Source organism: Carassius carassius, chromosome 5 (assembly GCF_963082965.1).
Source record: "Carassius carassius chromosome 5, fCarCar2.1, whole genome shotgun sequence".
In the NCBI taxonomy this organism is placed as follows: domain Eukaryota; kingdom Metazoa; phylum Chordata; class Actinopteri; order Cypriniformes; family Cyprinidae; genus Carassius; species Carassius carassius.
Window position 1 is genome coordinate 28,968,670 of NC_081759.1, and position 17,236 is coordinate 28,985,905.

Here is a 17,236-nt window from a genome sequence, read left to right on the forward strand (position 1 = left end):
AAATATTGGAAATTGGAAAAGTTGCTGCTTAAGTTTTTACAATAGCAATTTGCATATACTCCAGAATGTTATGAAGAGTGATCAGATGAATATATATATATATTATAGCAAACCACACACACCGGTCAGTCAAACTTTAGAATGGAAACAGTTGGGTTTGTAAAGCTTTACTTTATTAAAAAGATCAATGCCATTTTCAATGAATAAAAAAAAAAAAACCATCTCTACAAACAAACAAATCACCACATACTCTTCAGCTCATATAATACACTGACTAAATCACAACATAGCTCATTCACCACCTTACCCACAAATCAATGACCACAGGACACTGGCTCAACACTGAAATTAAAACAATGGAGCTCTTAAAAAAAGAAAAAACATTGCTTACAATCTGAAGGAGGGGGGAGGGAAAAAAGGGGGATATGTAAAAAGGAAGGGAGGGGGGGAAATCATGTGATGATAGAGATGCTTTTACAAGGAGCTTTCATTAGAATGTGTGGAAGGAGAAGAAAAGAACCAGCTTTGTAGCTACAGTAGAACCAGTATTGAAATCATGAAGATAAAACATATTTCAGCCCTGAGGCAAAGGAGGGGAATGGGGGAGAAGCATCAGTATTCAGATCAGTCAGCATCCGGTGTTGGACTTCTCCTTGGGCTGGCAGACCTGGAATGACTAAGACAAAACAGAGTTAGAATCTGCTTGTTTTCTACAAGAACGACATAACTGAAATGTGCCATCGTGTAAATTTGCATTCACCTGTTTTTCTTGTGACTGACCGAACGAGACCGAGATCTGGATACACTACGATCTCTGGGTCTAGAACCAGATCGTGAACGGGAGCGAGAGCGACTACAAATGCAAAAATAAACAATTTAAACCAAGCAAGCACGTACAACACTAATACATTTAACTTCACACATGCAAAACTGAAATAAATCAGCATGAGTCAATGAAGTACCTGTCTCTATGGACAGGCGTTCTGGACCTGGACCTTCGGACAGGGCTTTTTGACCTACGAACAGGTGAACGTGAGCGCCGCACCGGGGTTCTGGATCTAGAGCGAGCCGGAGAGCCTGACCTAGAACTCAAAAGGTAAAGTAAAAAAAAAAAAAAAAACAATAGACCAGACAATTTAGAAAGGCTGCATTTCCTACAGAAATACTGCAGCAAGCAGACAATGCAATTAGAACTGGTAAAAACAGGAATGTGGCTTGATAACACACCTGCTTCTGCGTTTTGAGTATGAAGGTGAACGGTGCTTCCTATAAAACATTAAAAAAAAAAAAAAAAAAAAAAGTCAAAAAATCAGATTGATGAATCTAGACCATGGATCCTCAAATCTGGCCCACGAGATCCACTTAACTGCAAAGTTTAGCTCTAACCCTAATCAAACACACTGAGCAAGCTAGTGAATGTCTTCAGGATCATTAGAGAAAAAAAAAAAAGAAAAACATTTCACAGGTAGGTGGAGTTTGCTCAAGGTTGGAGCTAAACTCTGCAGCGCATTGGCCCTCCAAGACAAGATTTGAGGAACACTGATCATGACTGCAAATCTGTCCAGACACAGCTGGAGCAGAGAGAGGACTTGCCTTTCATTGCTGTGGCTACGAGAGCGGTAGCGCCGGCCACGAGATCTGGATCGAGAGCGAGATGTTGACCTAAAAACAAACAGAAACAAAATTAAAGATTAGCAATAAAACAGTGTCAGATACCAACGCGATAAAAATAAAAAATTTGGTTTAAGTACCTGCTGCGTCGACCACGCCGCTTGTTAAAGCGATAACAGTCATAGGCATAATGACCACTCTCCCCACACTGGTAACAGCGGTCGTTGGGGTCAAATTGTCTACGACTGGGACGGCCATAACGAGACTTTCTGGACATACCATTAGACATCTCAACTCTCACGCGGGATCCACAAAGCACCCTAGGACATTACAGATCAGAGGGTTATTTGTTTGTCTATCCCAAACAAAGGTGCACTCAATGTGTCTCAGCTGTTGACAATTCCCCCATGACATTCTTGGTATTTGTTTTTTTTTTACCCCCAAAGCAACAAACTTTACCTAGATGCAGCCTAATGTCAGATAAACTAAGAAAAACAACTGAACTAACTACAATTAATCTGCATACAGGATAAAACCCAAATAATTTGGGGCCTTTGTGAGCGGAAAGAACAATGGTAAACCGCTGACACTCACCCCTGTGGGTCTGAGCTCCCTGAAGAGGTCAGGGGGTTAAATGTGCTGCAGTAGCATCATGGCAAATGTAGGCAGGTAGAACTCAAGTTGACTCACTTTCCATCCATCCCCTTTACGGCATCCTCTGCATCCCTGGCATCCTCATACTCTACGAAGGCAAAACCTGGAGGGTTCCGGGCGACCCACACGCTCCGCAATGGTCCATAGTAACTGAAGGCGCGTTCCAGCTCACCTTTGGCTGCACCATTGCCAAGGTCACCGACATAGACCTTACAATCAGTGGCACGAGATGAACTCCGAGATGAGTAAGACATCTTGCACCTGTCATGAGGACAAAGGTTAAGAAATGTATTGATACCCATTTGTAACCTTCAGTTAAAACAAAAAAAAGAAAAATTGGCCTAACTTAAATTTTAACACGGCTAATATATAGTACATGATAACTGATTCCACTAATTCAATAACATAATGCACATATTTTCTAAAACACATAAAAAACAAAGTCTTAGAAATCTTTTAAGCCAGGGGGCTAAGGACCACTGGGGTAAGCAATATGAGCTTAAATTCATATCACGATATATTACACTGTCCAGGTGATATTAATATATTGCAATATGAGAAAAGATAAACTACAGGCAAACTATTAACGTTATATTACTAGAAAAAGTGAGGGATTGGATATAGACCTGAAAAGTATTTCCTATTGTGCCACTGTTTTCCTCAACAAAAAGTGCAAACATGCAATGAGGAAGGCCTGTATTAAATTCTGTAATGTTGTGAAATTGTCAAATTATCTATTTGAATGTTTTAACATGGGCTATGAATTTTCAGCATCATTACTCAAGTCTTCAGTGTCACATGATTCTTCAGAAATCATTCTAATGCTGATTTGCTGCTCAGTAACCATTTCTGATTATCAATATTGTAAACATTTGTGCTGCTTAATATTTGAGGAAACTATTTTTTCAAGATTCTCTTATGAATATTTAAAATTGTTCTTTGTGTTAGAGTGCTAGAGTTCATCAGAAATAGAACAGGGCATCAGTTTACTCTCATGGGTTTGTCTTGTCACATCAGAGCAGATCCATGCATCGTTCATTTATATTTCTACAGGACTCCCCGAACTACAACTGATTAATTCATCGCGCCATCTTGTGTTCTGTTATTGATACAACCACAACATCTACAACTGATAACGAAGCGCTCAATTGGGTACTGAGAGTCATGTTGAGGTAATTAAAATGTAAAATTAATAGTTTGCCCTCAATTATTTACTTAACAGGCAAGTGGTCGCATAAGCGGAAAAATTAACACAGAGGACGAAAACATTCATCCTCTACTCTTTATTGTCATTGGTTTTAAAATTTGCAATGCGTACCAAACTGAACAAAACTATATAAATGCAAAATTTTAATTAATATATAAATGGTATCCAGAGTATAGCAAAATCCATATCATGGAACAACTTACTACCGGTAGTCACTTCCATGCCGGTATAGCGCCCACCCCTACACTGGGGGTTTCTGAAAGTTAGTGGAAAAGCTATAAAAAAAAATTTTTTTTATAAAAAAAAATCACACCTGTTAAAGGTGATGTAGGATTGACAGAGTGGTTGAACTAGGTATTGCAGTCCAAATTCAAAATACTGGAGAGGGGTATTTTATCCCCACCAGGCCCCTCCTCAGACTTGACGCATACAAAGGTTGCCTGATTGACGACACAAACCGGAACGAATGCACTTGACGAATGAAATGTGCAGGTTTTTTTTTTTTTTTTAAAGCCAACTAAAAACACGGGGTGACCAAAAACATCTGGGTAAACTGGCAGTGGGCGGGTTTCACAAACCAAAACAAAGGCCTACATTCATGCCCTGAACGCACATTTTCAAAGGAGAATAAATGACTGTAGCAATGTTCAGATAAACATGTGTCATTAACCCTTGTGCAGTCTTCGGTCACTTTTGACCAAATATTTTAAACATTCTGAATAAAAATCCTAGCTCGGAATGGTATGAAACTTGGTGACTTTTGTGGCACTTGGTATGTGAACTAGGGCTGTAGCTATCGAATATTTTAGTAATCGAGTATTCTACCAAAAATTCCATCGATTAATCGAGTAATCAGATAAAATGTGTTTTTGCTTAATTATATTGACGCGATATTGATGTGCGCATGCGCAATAAACCCGGGTAGGAAAATCTGACGGGTAGGATAAAATGTCAGGACACTGGACTTTTATTTTTGACGGGTTGACTTACCTTTACAGTTTTGTGTATGTGATGTGATAGTTTTACTTAAATCAAACGGTCAAATGCTCATGAAGTGACTGTCAGAGCAGTTCTGGAGATGTTGTTCATGTGTTCACGTCCTAAATTAGTGAGACAGCAGACGCTGAAATTAACGCGAGCTTCACGCGCGTTTCAGTGTGTGCTGGTGACACACTGGCTGCATGGCACCAGAATCTTGCCTGGCGCGCTGCTGCTGCAGTAGGTGACAGAGGGAGGCCGCCGACAGACCAGACTCTTGTCTTCATGACAACAATTTCAACTCTTTTTTTTACACACCTACACCTTCATGTTAAGCATAAATATAAAGCCTACTCATAAAAGACACCGTCAACAGTATTGACGGCAAAATAGACTATGTTTGACAGGTGCAATATTTGAAAATCGACAATTATTTATTAATTTTTTTAATTACATTTATTTCTGAATTTGTCAACCTATAGACTTTCAAACATCAAAATGTCATGAATGAATATGTATGTCTGTACAAAATCACAAACATATTTTCCTATTCTATTTTGCCTGAAAACACTTCCAACACTCTTGCGTGTCGCGTGAAAAATAGGCATCGGTTCTATTTCTACCATACACGCATTTGCGCGTCTCACGCAGGGAGTCTGCAAGCTCTAACTTGTTAACATGGGAGCCGAATTAAAAGTGGACAAGCCATGCAGCTGGGACGCTTAGGCATCCAGTGTGTCACCGCGCTGATAAAGGAAGTCGTGCTTCTGCTCCATTCATTAACACAGACACGCAGAACATGCAGGATTCATATTTAAATAGACTGTTCAGGCTTAATATTTACAGATATTAGTCCATATCGTGATTTGATTTAAGTGCAATGACCTATTTTTGATTAATTCATTAAAAATGTGGCAAATTCCGCGCCATTCAGCGTTTAACTGTAAATTCCATTTATATGACTGGACTCTTTACGTTTGCCTGCAGCCTGCGCCCTCAAATGAAAACACTGCTGACTCCGTTCAGTCTATGCTTGCAGTATGCGATTGGCGCTTGTGTCTCCTTCCGCTTTGTGGGTGACGTTGTCACATAAAAAAAATCATTGAGAAAGAACCTGACGTGAAACTTAAAATAATTTAAAAGAGGCTTCGAGGCATAGGAATTTGCCTCGATCATCGAGTTACTCGAGGAATCGTTTCAGCCCTAATGTGAACACACAAACAATGAGGGCATGAGTCGAAAAAGCTAAGTGCTTGTATATTTATATATACAGTCGTGGCCAAATGTTTTGAGAATTACATAAATATTGGAAATTGGAAAAGTTGCTGCTTAAGTTTTTATAATAGCAATTTGCATATACTCCAGAATGTTATGAAGAGTGATCAGATGAATTGCATAGTCCTTCTTTGCCATGAAAATTAACTTAATCCCAAAAAAACCTTTCCACTTCATTTCATTGCTGTCATTAAAGGACCTGCTGAGATCATTTCAGTAATCGTCTTGTTAACTCAGGTGAGAATGTTGACAAGCACAAGGCTGGAGATCATTATGTCAGGCTGATTGGGTTAGAATGGCAGACTTGACATGTTAAAAGGAGGGTGATACTTGAAATCATTGTTCTTCCATTGTTAACCATGGTGACCTGCCAAGAAATTGCGTTGCATAAAAATGGCTTCACAGGCAAGGATATTGTGGCTACTAAGATTGCAACGAAATCAACAATTTATAGGATCATCAAGAACTTCAAGGAAAGAGGTTCAATTCTTGTAAAGAAGGCTTCAGGGCGTCCAAGAAAGTCCAGCAAGCGCCAGGATCGTCTCCTAAAGAGGATTCAGCTGCGGGATCGGAGTGCCACCAGTGCAGAGCTTGCTCAGGAATGGCAGCAGGCAGGTGTGAGCGCATCTGCACTAGTGTTACACGGTGCACCGATGCTTCAAAAGTATCACTATTTTCGGAAATTAAAAACGTCACGATTCCTAAATTTATTAGTATCGATACTTCAAAGAATGACTGCGTTGCAGATTTGTAAAATAAGTATTTTATGTTGGTGTGTGCAACGCACGCTTCCAGTTCCTCCCTATGGACGTCCGTGTTGTTTCTCCTCACGCAAGCGACAAAAAAGCACTACAGCAGATGGCTGCATTAGTGGCTTTACTAAACTGATTTGGCTTTACTAAAATGTGTGCATAATCGCATTAAATAGTATAAATAAGTTGTTCAGATGAACAAAGCACGAGGTTTTCTTGCATAATTAACATTTTAATTGTTTGGTCAGACAGTTCATATATAATATTCACATTAACCGGGGATTAAACATGGAGTTATGCTCTGTATGCTAAATATGAAAACGAGCGTATCTGCACAGCACCTATAACTGCGCTTTGTATCTGCTGATTGCTGATCGAGATTTCCATGCTTGGCTCACTGACCCTGTATACTCATTTCATTCACGAACGAGTATCAGTTCATTCAACTCATTCACGAATGAGAAGATCTCTCGATCTCGTTCAATGAAGGACGGATTCGTTCACTACATTCAACAAATCACATGCTCCGTCACATCTTGAGTTACTCTTTGACAGGATGAAACTGTTCACAGAGCTGTTCACGAGCTGCGCATGCGCTGCTAATAGCGCCGTGCTCGCGCTTCTCCACTAGCGCGCTGCTGTGGAGGGAGGAACTTCAGTGAACGAGAAATATAAGTCAGTGGGTTACCTGAACGAGAACGATTCATTCACCTAAAAGATTTGTTCACGGACAAACGATCACTAGTGCAATTTTATATAGCCTATATTAAATATTTGTAATATATATTTTCATATTTTATTAGGTTCTTTGATAAGGTTACAATACGAAGGTGTAAGTAGCAACGTATCTTCCGTGATGTCCCCGATGCGCGGGTCACGGTGGGTAAAGAAATTTTACATAATTTGCGGGCTGGGGCGGGACAAATAAATTCATAAAAGCGGGACCCGCGGGTTGGAAAAAAACCCGACCCGCGCATCACTAGGCTGCATGTGCGAGCAGAAGTGATACTGTGGCCGCCAGTCCACAACTGGCAGAAAAAGATGACGCTAACTAAAGATGACGCTCATTAAAGCTCACTGGCTGGATTTTCTCCTCTGAAAGAAAAGGTTGCAAAAAGGACAGAATAAGTTACAATACATGAGATATTGCTGCAAAATTTTATTTGCTTTTTTTTTTTTTTACTTGAATGCCATTGCTTAAATTGATATTTATCTTTTGACATTTAATCTTCTGAGTTCAGAAACATTGTTTAATATAATCGCTGTTTATATTTTTATTCAAAGTTCAGAATCAAGATAAATTTATTACTCTTATGTTTCTTATGATAACGGAGATAATGCTGCTAAATTTATTCTTTTGTTTACCTTGAATGTCATTGCTCTAATTTATTTTTTATATTTTGATATTTCATATTTTGTTCAAAAGTTTAACATATAATGCTGTTCATATATTAGTGTGTTATATGATTAGAATGTTGTCCCGGTTTTAAAATAAAGCATAGCAATGATATTTGAGTGTATTTTCCCCCTTCAGGAAAAGTATCGAAAACGCAATTCTTGACTAGGTATCGGTATCGAAAGGATAATTTTGGTATCGTGACAACACTAATCTGCACGCACAGTGTGGCGAAGAATTTTGGAAGATGGCCTGGTGTCAAGAAGGGCAGCAAAGAAGCCACTTCTCTCCAAAAAAAAAAACCATCAGAGACAGATTGTTCTTCTGCAGAAAGTAAAGTGAATGGACTGCTGAGGACTGGGGCAAAGTCATATTCTCTGATGAAGCCCCTTTCCGATTGTTTGGGGCATCTGGAAAAAGGCTTGTCTGGAGAAGAAAAGGTGAGCGCTACCATCAGTCCTGTGTCATGCCAACAGTAAAGCATCCTGACACCATTCATGTGTGGGGTTGCTTCTCATCCAAGGGAGTGGGCTCACTCACAATTCTGCCCAAAAACACAGCCATGAATAAAGAATGGTACCAAAACACCCTCCAACAGCAACTTCTTCCAACAATCCAACAACAGTTTGGTGAAGAACAATGCATTTTCCAGCACGATGGAGCACCGTGCCATAAGGCAAAAGTGATAACTAAGTGGCTCGGGGACCAGAATGTTGAAATTTTGGGTCCATGGCCTGGAAACTCCCCAGATCTTAATCCCATTGAGAACTTGTGGTCAATCCTCAAGAGGCGGGTGGACAAACAAAAACCCACTAATTCTGACAAACTCCAAGAAGTGATTATGAAAGAATGGATTGCTATCAGTCAGGATTTGGCCCAGAAGTTGATTGAGAGCATGCCCAATCGAATTGCAGAGGTCCTGAAAATAGAAGGGCCAACACTGCAAATACTGACTCTTTTGCATAAATGTCATGTAATTGTCGATAAAAGCCTTTGAAACGTATGAAGTGCTTGTAATTATATTTCAGTACATCACAGAAACAACTGAAACAAAGATCTAAAAGCAGTTTAGCAGCAAACTTTTTGAAAACTAATATTTATGTAATTCTCAAAACTTTTGGCCACGACTGTATATTAAAATAAAAAAGGCCACACTCATGGCCTTTAATTAAAAATGACCGACCATAGGAAGTGAATGGGAAATATCAATACTGAGGTCACCACTGGCTACTAGCAGAGACAGTTAATAAGAGACATGCCACTTCCTCAATCCTCAATACAACTATATAAGGAAAACCCGTAACGGCAAAGATGTGCACATGTCCCGCCCCTCCCGCTGGAAAGCCAATCATCTGCTTTTAACAGTCAAGCCGGGAAACATTTAAGCCTATCGTCCGGTTCCACTGACGTATGCGCACAGTTGAGGAACCCTTGCGCATGCGTAGTAAAGGTATAACCTGTGGGGAAAAAGGCGTTTTAAACCTTATTTTGGGGCAAAGTCATAAATTTTTTATCATATTTCACTGCTGTTCCTATACATGCTGTTTTCATGTCCCGTCGACAAGTGAAAGTGCAGTTCTGACTCTCTGCCCATTCATTTAGATAGGAGCTGGTCTTATTATTCTGAAATAGCTGCCCGGAGGCATTGCCAAGATGGCGGCCGAGTGGCACGACTTGCCTGAAAGGACTTTGCTACTAGGCATATGTATTTACATGTTATCACTTAATGTGCATGTAATGCCCTTTTCCCTGAATGTTTTGCCATCATATTTTTTTATGTTGGCGTATTAAACATACGATGCGCATCAAAGTTTTAGTGAAAAAATAAAAAAAGTGTTTCAAACAGTCCTCATCTCTGCCGCGCAGCTGTCATGCACACCTGATAAACAAGAGAGAGAGAAATGGGGACTTGAAGAGAAAGCGCAGAATAGCAGCATCTATTTCGTGCACAACTTGAACAAACAACAACAGGTAAAGATGTCAGCTGTGTGGATATTGCCAATATACAGTAGTTAACAATTCTTGTTTATAAGCATTACTAATTTTTATCAAGATCATATACTGTGTTCTAGGGCTGCAACTAACGATTATTTTGATAATCGATTAATCTGTCAATTATTTTTACGATTAATCGATTAATCGGTTTATGTACTTATATTTTAGTTTTTTCAATTTTTTCCCCCAAGTAAATTATTAATAAATGGTCTTTATCATTCAGCATAGATTTTTAAGAGATTTTAACCATTTTGCACTGTCATATCCTAATCAAAAATATACCTGGAGTTGTTTTATTGTGTTAGTAATCCTTTGTCGAACTCTTCTGCAATCAGAACACTGACCCATACTCTAGCAAATTTCACAAGGAGATTTAAAATAATGTTTTCACCATGGCAGTCCTTAGAGCTCCTAAAGTAGTTTAACATCCCGAACAAAGCTTATTAAGGAATCTTTCAGAACATATTTTCACGAAGAATAAGGATAAAACAGAATAAAATTGCAGTGCATTGTATTTTATTATTTACTGGGAAACAGCTTTATAGCTTTTGCTGTGAAATTGTAAACAATCCTTCGAATAAAGTGCCAGTGGCATGAAACCTGAATGGAAATCACAATTTAAAGTAAAATCCATCAGAAGGTTGTCCAGAAAAAAAAAATTGGACAGTCACACACAAAAAACCTGCTGTGTGAAAAAGAGCAGTGAATACTTAGAAAAAAAGTGCATTTCAAATATCTTTAAACATTTACCTCTCTCATTCAGTCATAATTAGGCTGCATGACTGAATTATGAACTGGTAAACTACAAACTGATCACAGAACATGTTTGTAAAGCTTTAAATGTTAACTGTTAAAAAGCAATGTTATCAGCTTTTACGACTAAACATTTGCAAACAACATTGTACTGGAGAATCTGCACAAATAAAGGTCTTAGGGGCCGTTCACATATCGCGCCTAAAAACGCGTAGAAAACGCTAGGCGCGCCGCTTTCTCCTTCTTTCCAAAGCGCTCGTGCAGAAGCGCCCCTGAGGCGCCTGCCTTTGCTAAGCAACCATGACGTGCTCTCTCCTTGAAGACGCGGAAATTTCAGCAAAGGATAAATGGATTTGCAGCTCAAAAAATCGCTTGCAGTAGCTCTGCTACTAAATTTATTTCAAAATGGAAATCCATATACAACTATGATCAGCTGTTCCTTTCATCTTGACTGAGCTTTTAACGTTGTTACGGGAAAGGATGAAGCTGATTGGTTAGTTCTTGTCACATGACCCGCGGTGCGCTTGCAGCATTCTGAAAAGTTGAGATGTTTTTAACTCGACGCGGTGCGGTGTTGGAAATAACGAACTTGAGCGTGCAAAAGACGCGATATGTGAACGTCCCCTTAAACAGTTCAGTAGTGCAGAGTTTACAGGTTACTCTTCTTTTTTGAAGGCTCAAAGTACTCCCAGTCTCCCACATCCCGCTAAATGCTGCAGAGACGCTGTTCGGGAAGCACGTGACAAAACAAGGCCAGCTATTGGCTATTCGCTACTTCTCCTGTTGTACTGGCTGAGTAAAACCTCCGGTGGCTCATTACTGCCACACTTTGGTCACCGCAGATTTGAAATATGCACGAAATGAGCCGCTTACGGCAAATAAAAGTTATTTAGCAACGAATCGATGACTAAATTAGTTGACAACTATTTTAATAATCGATTTTTATCGATTAAATCGATTCGTTGTTTCAGCTCTACTGTGTTCTGCTAATGCGTGAACCATAGGTGTGATCGACAAAGGACAAAAAAGCAGGAAACTATACGGTGCACTTGCCCCCCCCCCACCACACGCACAGTGACAATTTATATAGTATAATAATAAATTAATAAAAAATATTGTACTTGTTTCTTGTTTAAATGAATTTATAAATTATATAATTAAAAAAAGGGAAGAAAAATTTAAATACACATCTAAATTAAATGATTGAACAAAAAAAAAAAACCATAAAATGAGTAATGTGGGAAATATGCTTCAAATGAAATCCAAAAATCAGTCAATAACTTGCTGCTGACGTGCCCCAAAACTAGCCATTTATTGGGCATTTCTTGTCCTCGCAGATGTTTTGTTTTTCCTTATTTCTATGGTGTCCTTTACATCTATTAAAAATAACATCTTTATTTGTCTATATTTTTGAAAGGTATCTTTTCTTGTGTTTTTGTTCAGCCATTTTGTCAGTGCTTTATTATAGACTTCTAGGATTGCTTATTCACAACAGAAGACGATTATTAGGTTGAACGTTAAGAATACGATTCCATAGGTTATATTTCTGCACGAATTTCACGAATGGACAGCGACTCTTAAGTAGCACGTAGAACGCGTTCATGTCAAGTAAAGTTTTTGGGAAAAGCGCGTGGAATTGTGGCGAGCGTTTATAACCTTGCACGTTGAGAGCGCTCTTCAGAGCTAAGATACATTGTTATCTGGAAACTCGACCCAGATCAGATTTAAGCATTCATTAAAGTGAATCGGTTCAAAGGATTCATTAGTTCGCAAATCGGACGAGTCATTAGTGGACAGATATGCTCATATGCTCCGCGCATATAACATTATACCAAATATATTTTTAGGTCGCACAGATTAAATTTCAGGAGCATATGCGACAAAAATTGGCAATTTCGAGCCTTGTAGAAGCTGCTAAACTTTCTAGCTAGAAGTAAGCAATAACCAACATAGCGTTACTTTGCTAAGTTAGCCCAGAATCATTTAACATTAATGTTATGGAATCATGACAAAAGTGATCAACTGATTGGTCAAATTTTACTAGACCTGCATATAAAAATGAAAGACAATATATTGGATTTGCTTACATGAATCACCCTTGTTCACGGTCTTCGTCAATGAACTGAAGCTGTTCACATGAGTAGATGGTTGGGTGTGTGCGCATTCAGAACGGTGCACGTACACTTCAATCGTGACAATTATTGGACTACTTGCGGAGTGACATGAAGACATGATTCAAAGGCACAAAAAACATTGACAGCGGTGAGCGATCATTATGTTTACCAATACCCGACCCATCGCAACCGCCTATTTTTTATTTTTTTGCTTGATTTACGAGAGCATCATTTTCAGGTCGGAAAAGCCGGATTTCCGGATTTTTCCGGAAGAATCACACCCCTGGTGAACTTTATTATTTGAAGCACACTTGCATTCCAGTAATCGCAAAAAGCTTTGTTAATTTATAGTAAACAAAGTATCAGCTTTAAAATGATCTCTCATTCAAACAATAAATACAGTTTTGGCGCACTTTAATGCGACAGGCACGGTCCTAAGTTAGCGCCTCAGTTCAAGCAGCACATGAACCTATCATACTTTTCTCTTTACTACTAGAGTACATAATGATCATGAATTAAAAACAAAACTTAGGCTATTTTATAAGAGCCTACAGTACAAGAGTTTCAAACTGCGAAAAACGTGTAAAACTTGTAAACATTGCAACGTAATATACATTCACCAACCATTCGATGTCCATAAGCTCATCAGCCAGTTAGAAAATAACTAAGGAGCATTTTGCTATATTTATGTGCTATTGCATTTGAAAATTTTTAACCTCATCTACATGATTCAACTCCTCCTATAAAATTGCATTTTACCCATTAAGAAAAACAGAATGAAAGTGTGAGAGACATACACTTAAAAATAAAGGTGCTTAAAAGCTTCTTCACAGAACCATTTTCGGTTCCACAAAAAAAAAAAAAAACATTCAGTCAAAGGCTCTTTAAAGAACCATCTCTTTCAGACCTTTTTATAATCTGAAGAACCTGTGAAACAAAGGTTTTTCAGATGTTAAAGGTTCTTTATGAAGCCATTTAGTCAAATAAATGTTCTTCTATGGCAGGGGTTCTCAAACCTCTCCATGAAGTACCCCCAGTGCTGTATGTATGTCTGATTTGTAGGTCTCCCATTTATCTGAAACACACACACTTCAGGTCTTGCAATCTCCACTAATGAGTTGAATCAGGTTCTATACTGAATTGAGGGTTTTATACTGATATTGATCAGAACGGATCATGGATCAATGATGATCCGTTGCACCACTACTATATTGTCATTTGAAAACATTGCAGTTGCGTTTTAAAATACAACAACGAGCACCACGAAACCATTTAAAGAGGCACGTTCTGCGGTCTCCTTGACGGGAAACAGTCAACAAAGTAAAATGATCTCCAACGTATGGCGCGCTCTCTTCCTTTTATCAAATGATCATAATCACATCTATTCATTTTACAGTCCTGCTACTAGCATTTTATTCATACTAAAACCCCTTTAATTCGGGTGAGAAAGCTTTTTTTCCAAGTGGCTTTTGCACAGAATAATACCGCTGCAGACGCATTTTGCAGCATTAAGGTTATTAATTGATTGTTAATTTAAACGACGATCGATCATGGAAATTATCGAATATTGACATCCCTAAATACAAATGAGTTGGATGGAAAACTGGTTATTGTCTGCATCAAACCATGCTTCCGAACAAATGTGATTCACGGGACAGCTGTCTCTCCGAGAACGCTACTGTCTGTGAGCGGGGCAGAGTAACGGAGCCCTCAATCACGCTGCAGTGTTTGTAAGAGCTGCCAACTTCACCCCATTTACAGAGTGAAATTCTCTGACTACCTTTATCTCCCAGGACTGTTGTTGAATCTGCCACAAGTTTTGGCTTGGGGTCTTTCACATGCGCAATAGCACTTTCCACTGCAACAATAACACGGGGCTGCCCGCCGACGTGCCTGACTTTAAATCGGTGCTACTAAACACGGATATCGGCCGATGCCAATATATATAAAAAATGACAATTATCGGCCCGATATATCGGCCGACCTCTATTAAATACCACATGCAATTTATCGTGCTGCCCCCATTACTGCATTGATTGAAAACGAATTTAAAAAAAAAGAGAAGTATTTGTGTACTATTTTCCAATGGGAAAATTTTTCAATATTGCATACATTTTAATTATCATAGAATTCTCAAAATATTTAAAAAAAAAAATTAAATATATTGAATTGATTTTACTGCAGAAAAAAAAATCAGTTGTTCGGTCACTTTTGACCACGAATACAATGGTCAAATGAGGAGCACTCAAGGATTAAATATCTGCAAACATATGATATTTTTATGCTTTAGTGGAGTCAAAATCTTACACACAGCACCTTTAAAGGGACAGTCCACCAAAACTGAACATTTTCATTTTACTCAACCCACTCACCCCCACGCAAATTCAAATCTGTTGGACTTTCTTCAACAAACGGGGTAACTTGGAGGGGGATTGTGTCTATACAGTGAAAGTCCATGGTCACCAAATCTAGTTAAAAACATACTTGAAATATTTTGTGTTCTGCAACAGAAAATCATACGGATTTGAAAAAAAATGGGGATGAGCAAATGACAGCTTTTTCTATTTTTGGGTGAAATTTAGGCATTATATAACGCAATGAAGTTACAGTGTGCCCATAATTACTGTAAAGTCCCTGGTTCTGTTAGGGTTAAACAGCTCTGCCATAATGTAGAGTGTCCAATAATATAAATAATACAGTGTCTCGTGTACATCACTGATCAAGCAGCGGGAATAACAGCACGCTGGTCGAGTAACGTTAGTACAACCCTAGATGTACTAAAAACATTTCGCAAATCGCGGTCAGCTGTTCCCTTATCACGTACAAGTTTCCAAATCGGACAAAACTGAAGATACGAAGCGCGTAAAATATTTCTACAAGCATTGTTGTAGTTTCGCTTTCCTTTGTAACACCAGTCGTTTCAACTGCCGATATACGGCCATGATGGACGGTTCAATCATGTTTATCAATACATGCAGCAAAGTTAACAAGACTCGAACCATCGAATTCACACCACACAATAAGACAATGGCTTATAAGCATGGTATGTTTGAGAACGTAGCAAGTATGTCGATTGTTAGCCAATAAACAAGATTAACGCCGTTAATAAGTGCGCCAAAATCGCAGGCCGCTCTTTGTTTGGCACATTTTTGAATCAAGCCATACACCTACCGAAGCGCAAAGATCCGTCAACTGGCGCAACCAGGAAAACCCCGAGCTTTCGCACAAAGTTTATAAACACACAATACTTTGAATAATACACAATAAACAAAAACAACGGCTGCACGCGGACTTACAGTGTGACTCGACGTCCTCGGTTCCGTGTGAGGGCGCGTGGACGTCTTCTTCTTCCGGTTACTTAAAGGTGCTTGAACCAAACCCTGGCCGACAGGAGAAACCGCGAATGAATACAAAGAGGTACAGACCTGTTTATAGCTACTATCTCTAACCGATTAAGTACCGACGCTCGTAAATCAAAATAAAGCTCTATTATCTTAACTCATACTCCTCACGCTCTTGGCCCGGAAGCATTACCCGTCACCGTCTGAGCGAGCGCGTCCTATCGACTTCTCTCACTTCCAAGAAGGGGCGGGGTCTTTAATGCTTGAACGTGATTGGCTCTCGCTGATGTAACTCAAACTAAGGGCGCGTTTTCTATGGTTTGTAGTGGCGGGTTTTTCATTCATTCAAGTCGCTTCTTACGGAGCCCCGCACATAACATGCAAGGAAAAATAAATAAATTGTTCGCACGATTTACTAAATCGTTCCCTCTATTTACTAAAACGTGCACTCTCTTACTATTGCGTTCGCTTGATTTGCTAAATCGTGTGCACGTTTTAGTAAATTGAGGGAACGAATTAGTAAATCGTGCACACGATTTAGCCTTATATTTTTTCCTGCGTTTTATGTGCGGGGCTCCGTAAGTTTTTGAATCAGTTCACGAAAAAGATTCGTTCATTGATATAAAAAAGAAAGAAATTGGTTTCACTCACAAATAACATCACAAGTAAAAACATCTATATTGTAAACTGCTGGAGTGTTGTTATTACGTCCGCATTATTGTGTGTAATTAGCAGTAATTTTACAACATTAATAATTCACATTCTTAATTTTTAACTTCCCTTCTGGAAAATTATCTAAAGCGTTTGCGCATCTCGAAAATTCTACAAAGTGTATGTTGTTGCTGTTTACTGTAAAAAAATATATTAAAAAAATAGGAACATAAACGCTCATAGAAATTATAATCTTTTTTTTTTTAAAGGAAATTATGAGTAAACCAGAACAATTCAAGGAATGGCCTTTGGAAATGTGGTACTGATCATGCCAAGATAGTTGCAACTGTAATTTCATTTTTAATTTCCAAATTCAACATGTTTCAATCAGAATACCAATGCACAATAAGAACAAATACTTCAATTTATTATTTATTTATTTTTACTTACATTTGATTACTTACATTTAAATGCTGAAATAATAGATTTGAGCGAATTAATGAAGTGAC

The 17,236-nt window shown here is 38.7% G+C and overlaps 1 protein-coding gene across 2 annotated transcripts; it reads right to left on the reverse strand.

The window, feature by feature from the left end:
* Positions 1-151: 151 nt before the first annotated feature.
* Positions 152-16,299, reverse strand: LOC132141183 (serine/arginine-rich splicing factor 7-like). 2 transcript variants are annotated; one of them, XM_059550490.1, is made up of 8 exons: positions 16,032-16,299; positions 2,302-2,526; positions 1,752-1,931; positions 1,590-1,662; positions 1,228-1,262; positions 963-1,082; positions 761-853; positions 152-676 (listed from the first exon to the last, which is right to left on the reverse strand). In XM_059550490.1, exons 2-8 carry the CDS (start codon positions 2,517-2,519, stop codon positions 625-627), a joined length of 771 nt encoding a protein of 256 aa, XP_059406473.1. In that variant the 5' UTR covers positions 2,520-2,526; positions 16,032-16,299; the 3' UTR covers positions 152-624. The 2 variants fall into 2 exon arrangements, with proteins under 2 accessions (XP_059406473.1, XP_059406472.1); XM_059550489.1 differs by having other exon boundaries at positions 1,228-1,266; positions 1,594-1,662; positions 16,032-16,295.
* Positions 16,300-17,236: the final 937 nt, after the last annotated feature.

Bases quoted from the DNA above. Each gene is read 5' to 3' on its own strand.
- LOC132141183 (XM_059550490.1), bottom strand. From the start codon at position 2,519: ATGTCTTACTCATCTCGGAGTTCATCTCGTGCCACTGATTGTAAGGTC. The intron at 1,083-1,227 runs GTGTGTTATCAA...TTTGAGTTCTAG, and splicing joins TACTCAAAACGCAGAAGCAG to GTCAGGCTCTCCGGCTCGCT. The intron at 854-962 runs GTACTTCATTGA...TTGCATTTGTAG, and splicing joins ACGCCTGTCCATAGAGACAG to TCGCTCTCGCTCCCGTTCAC.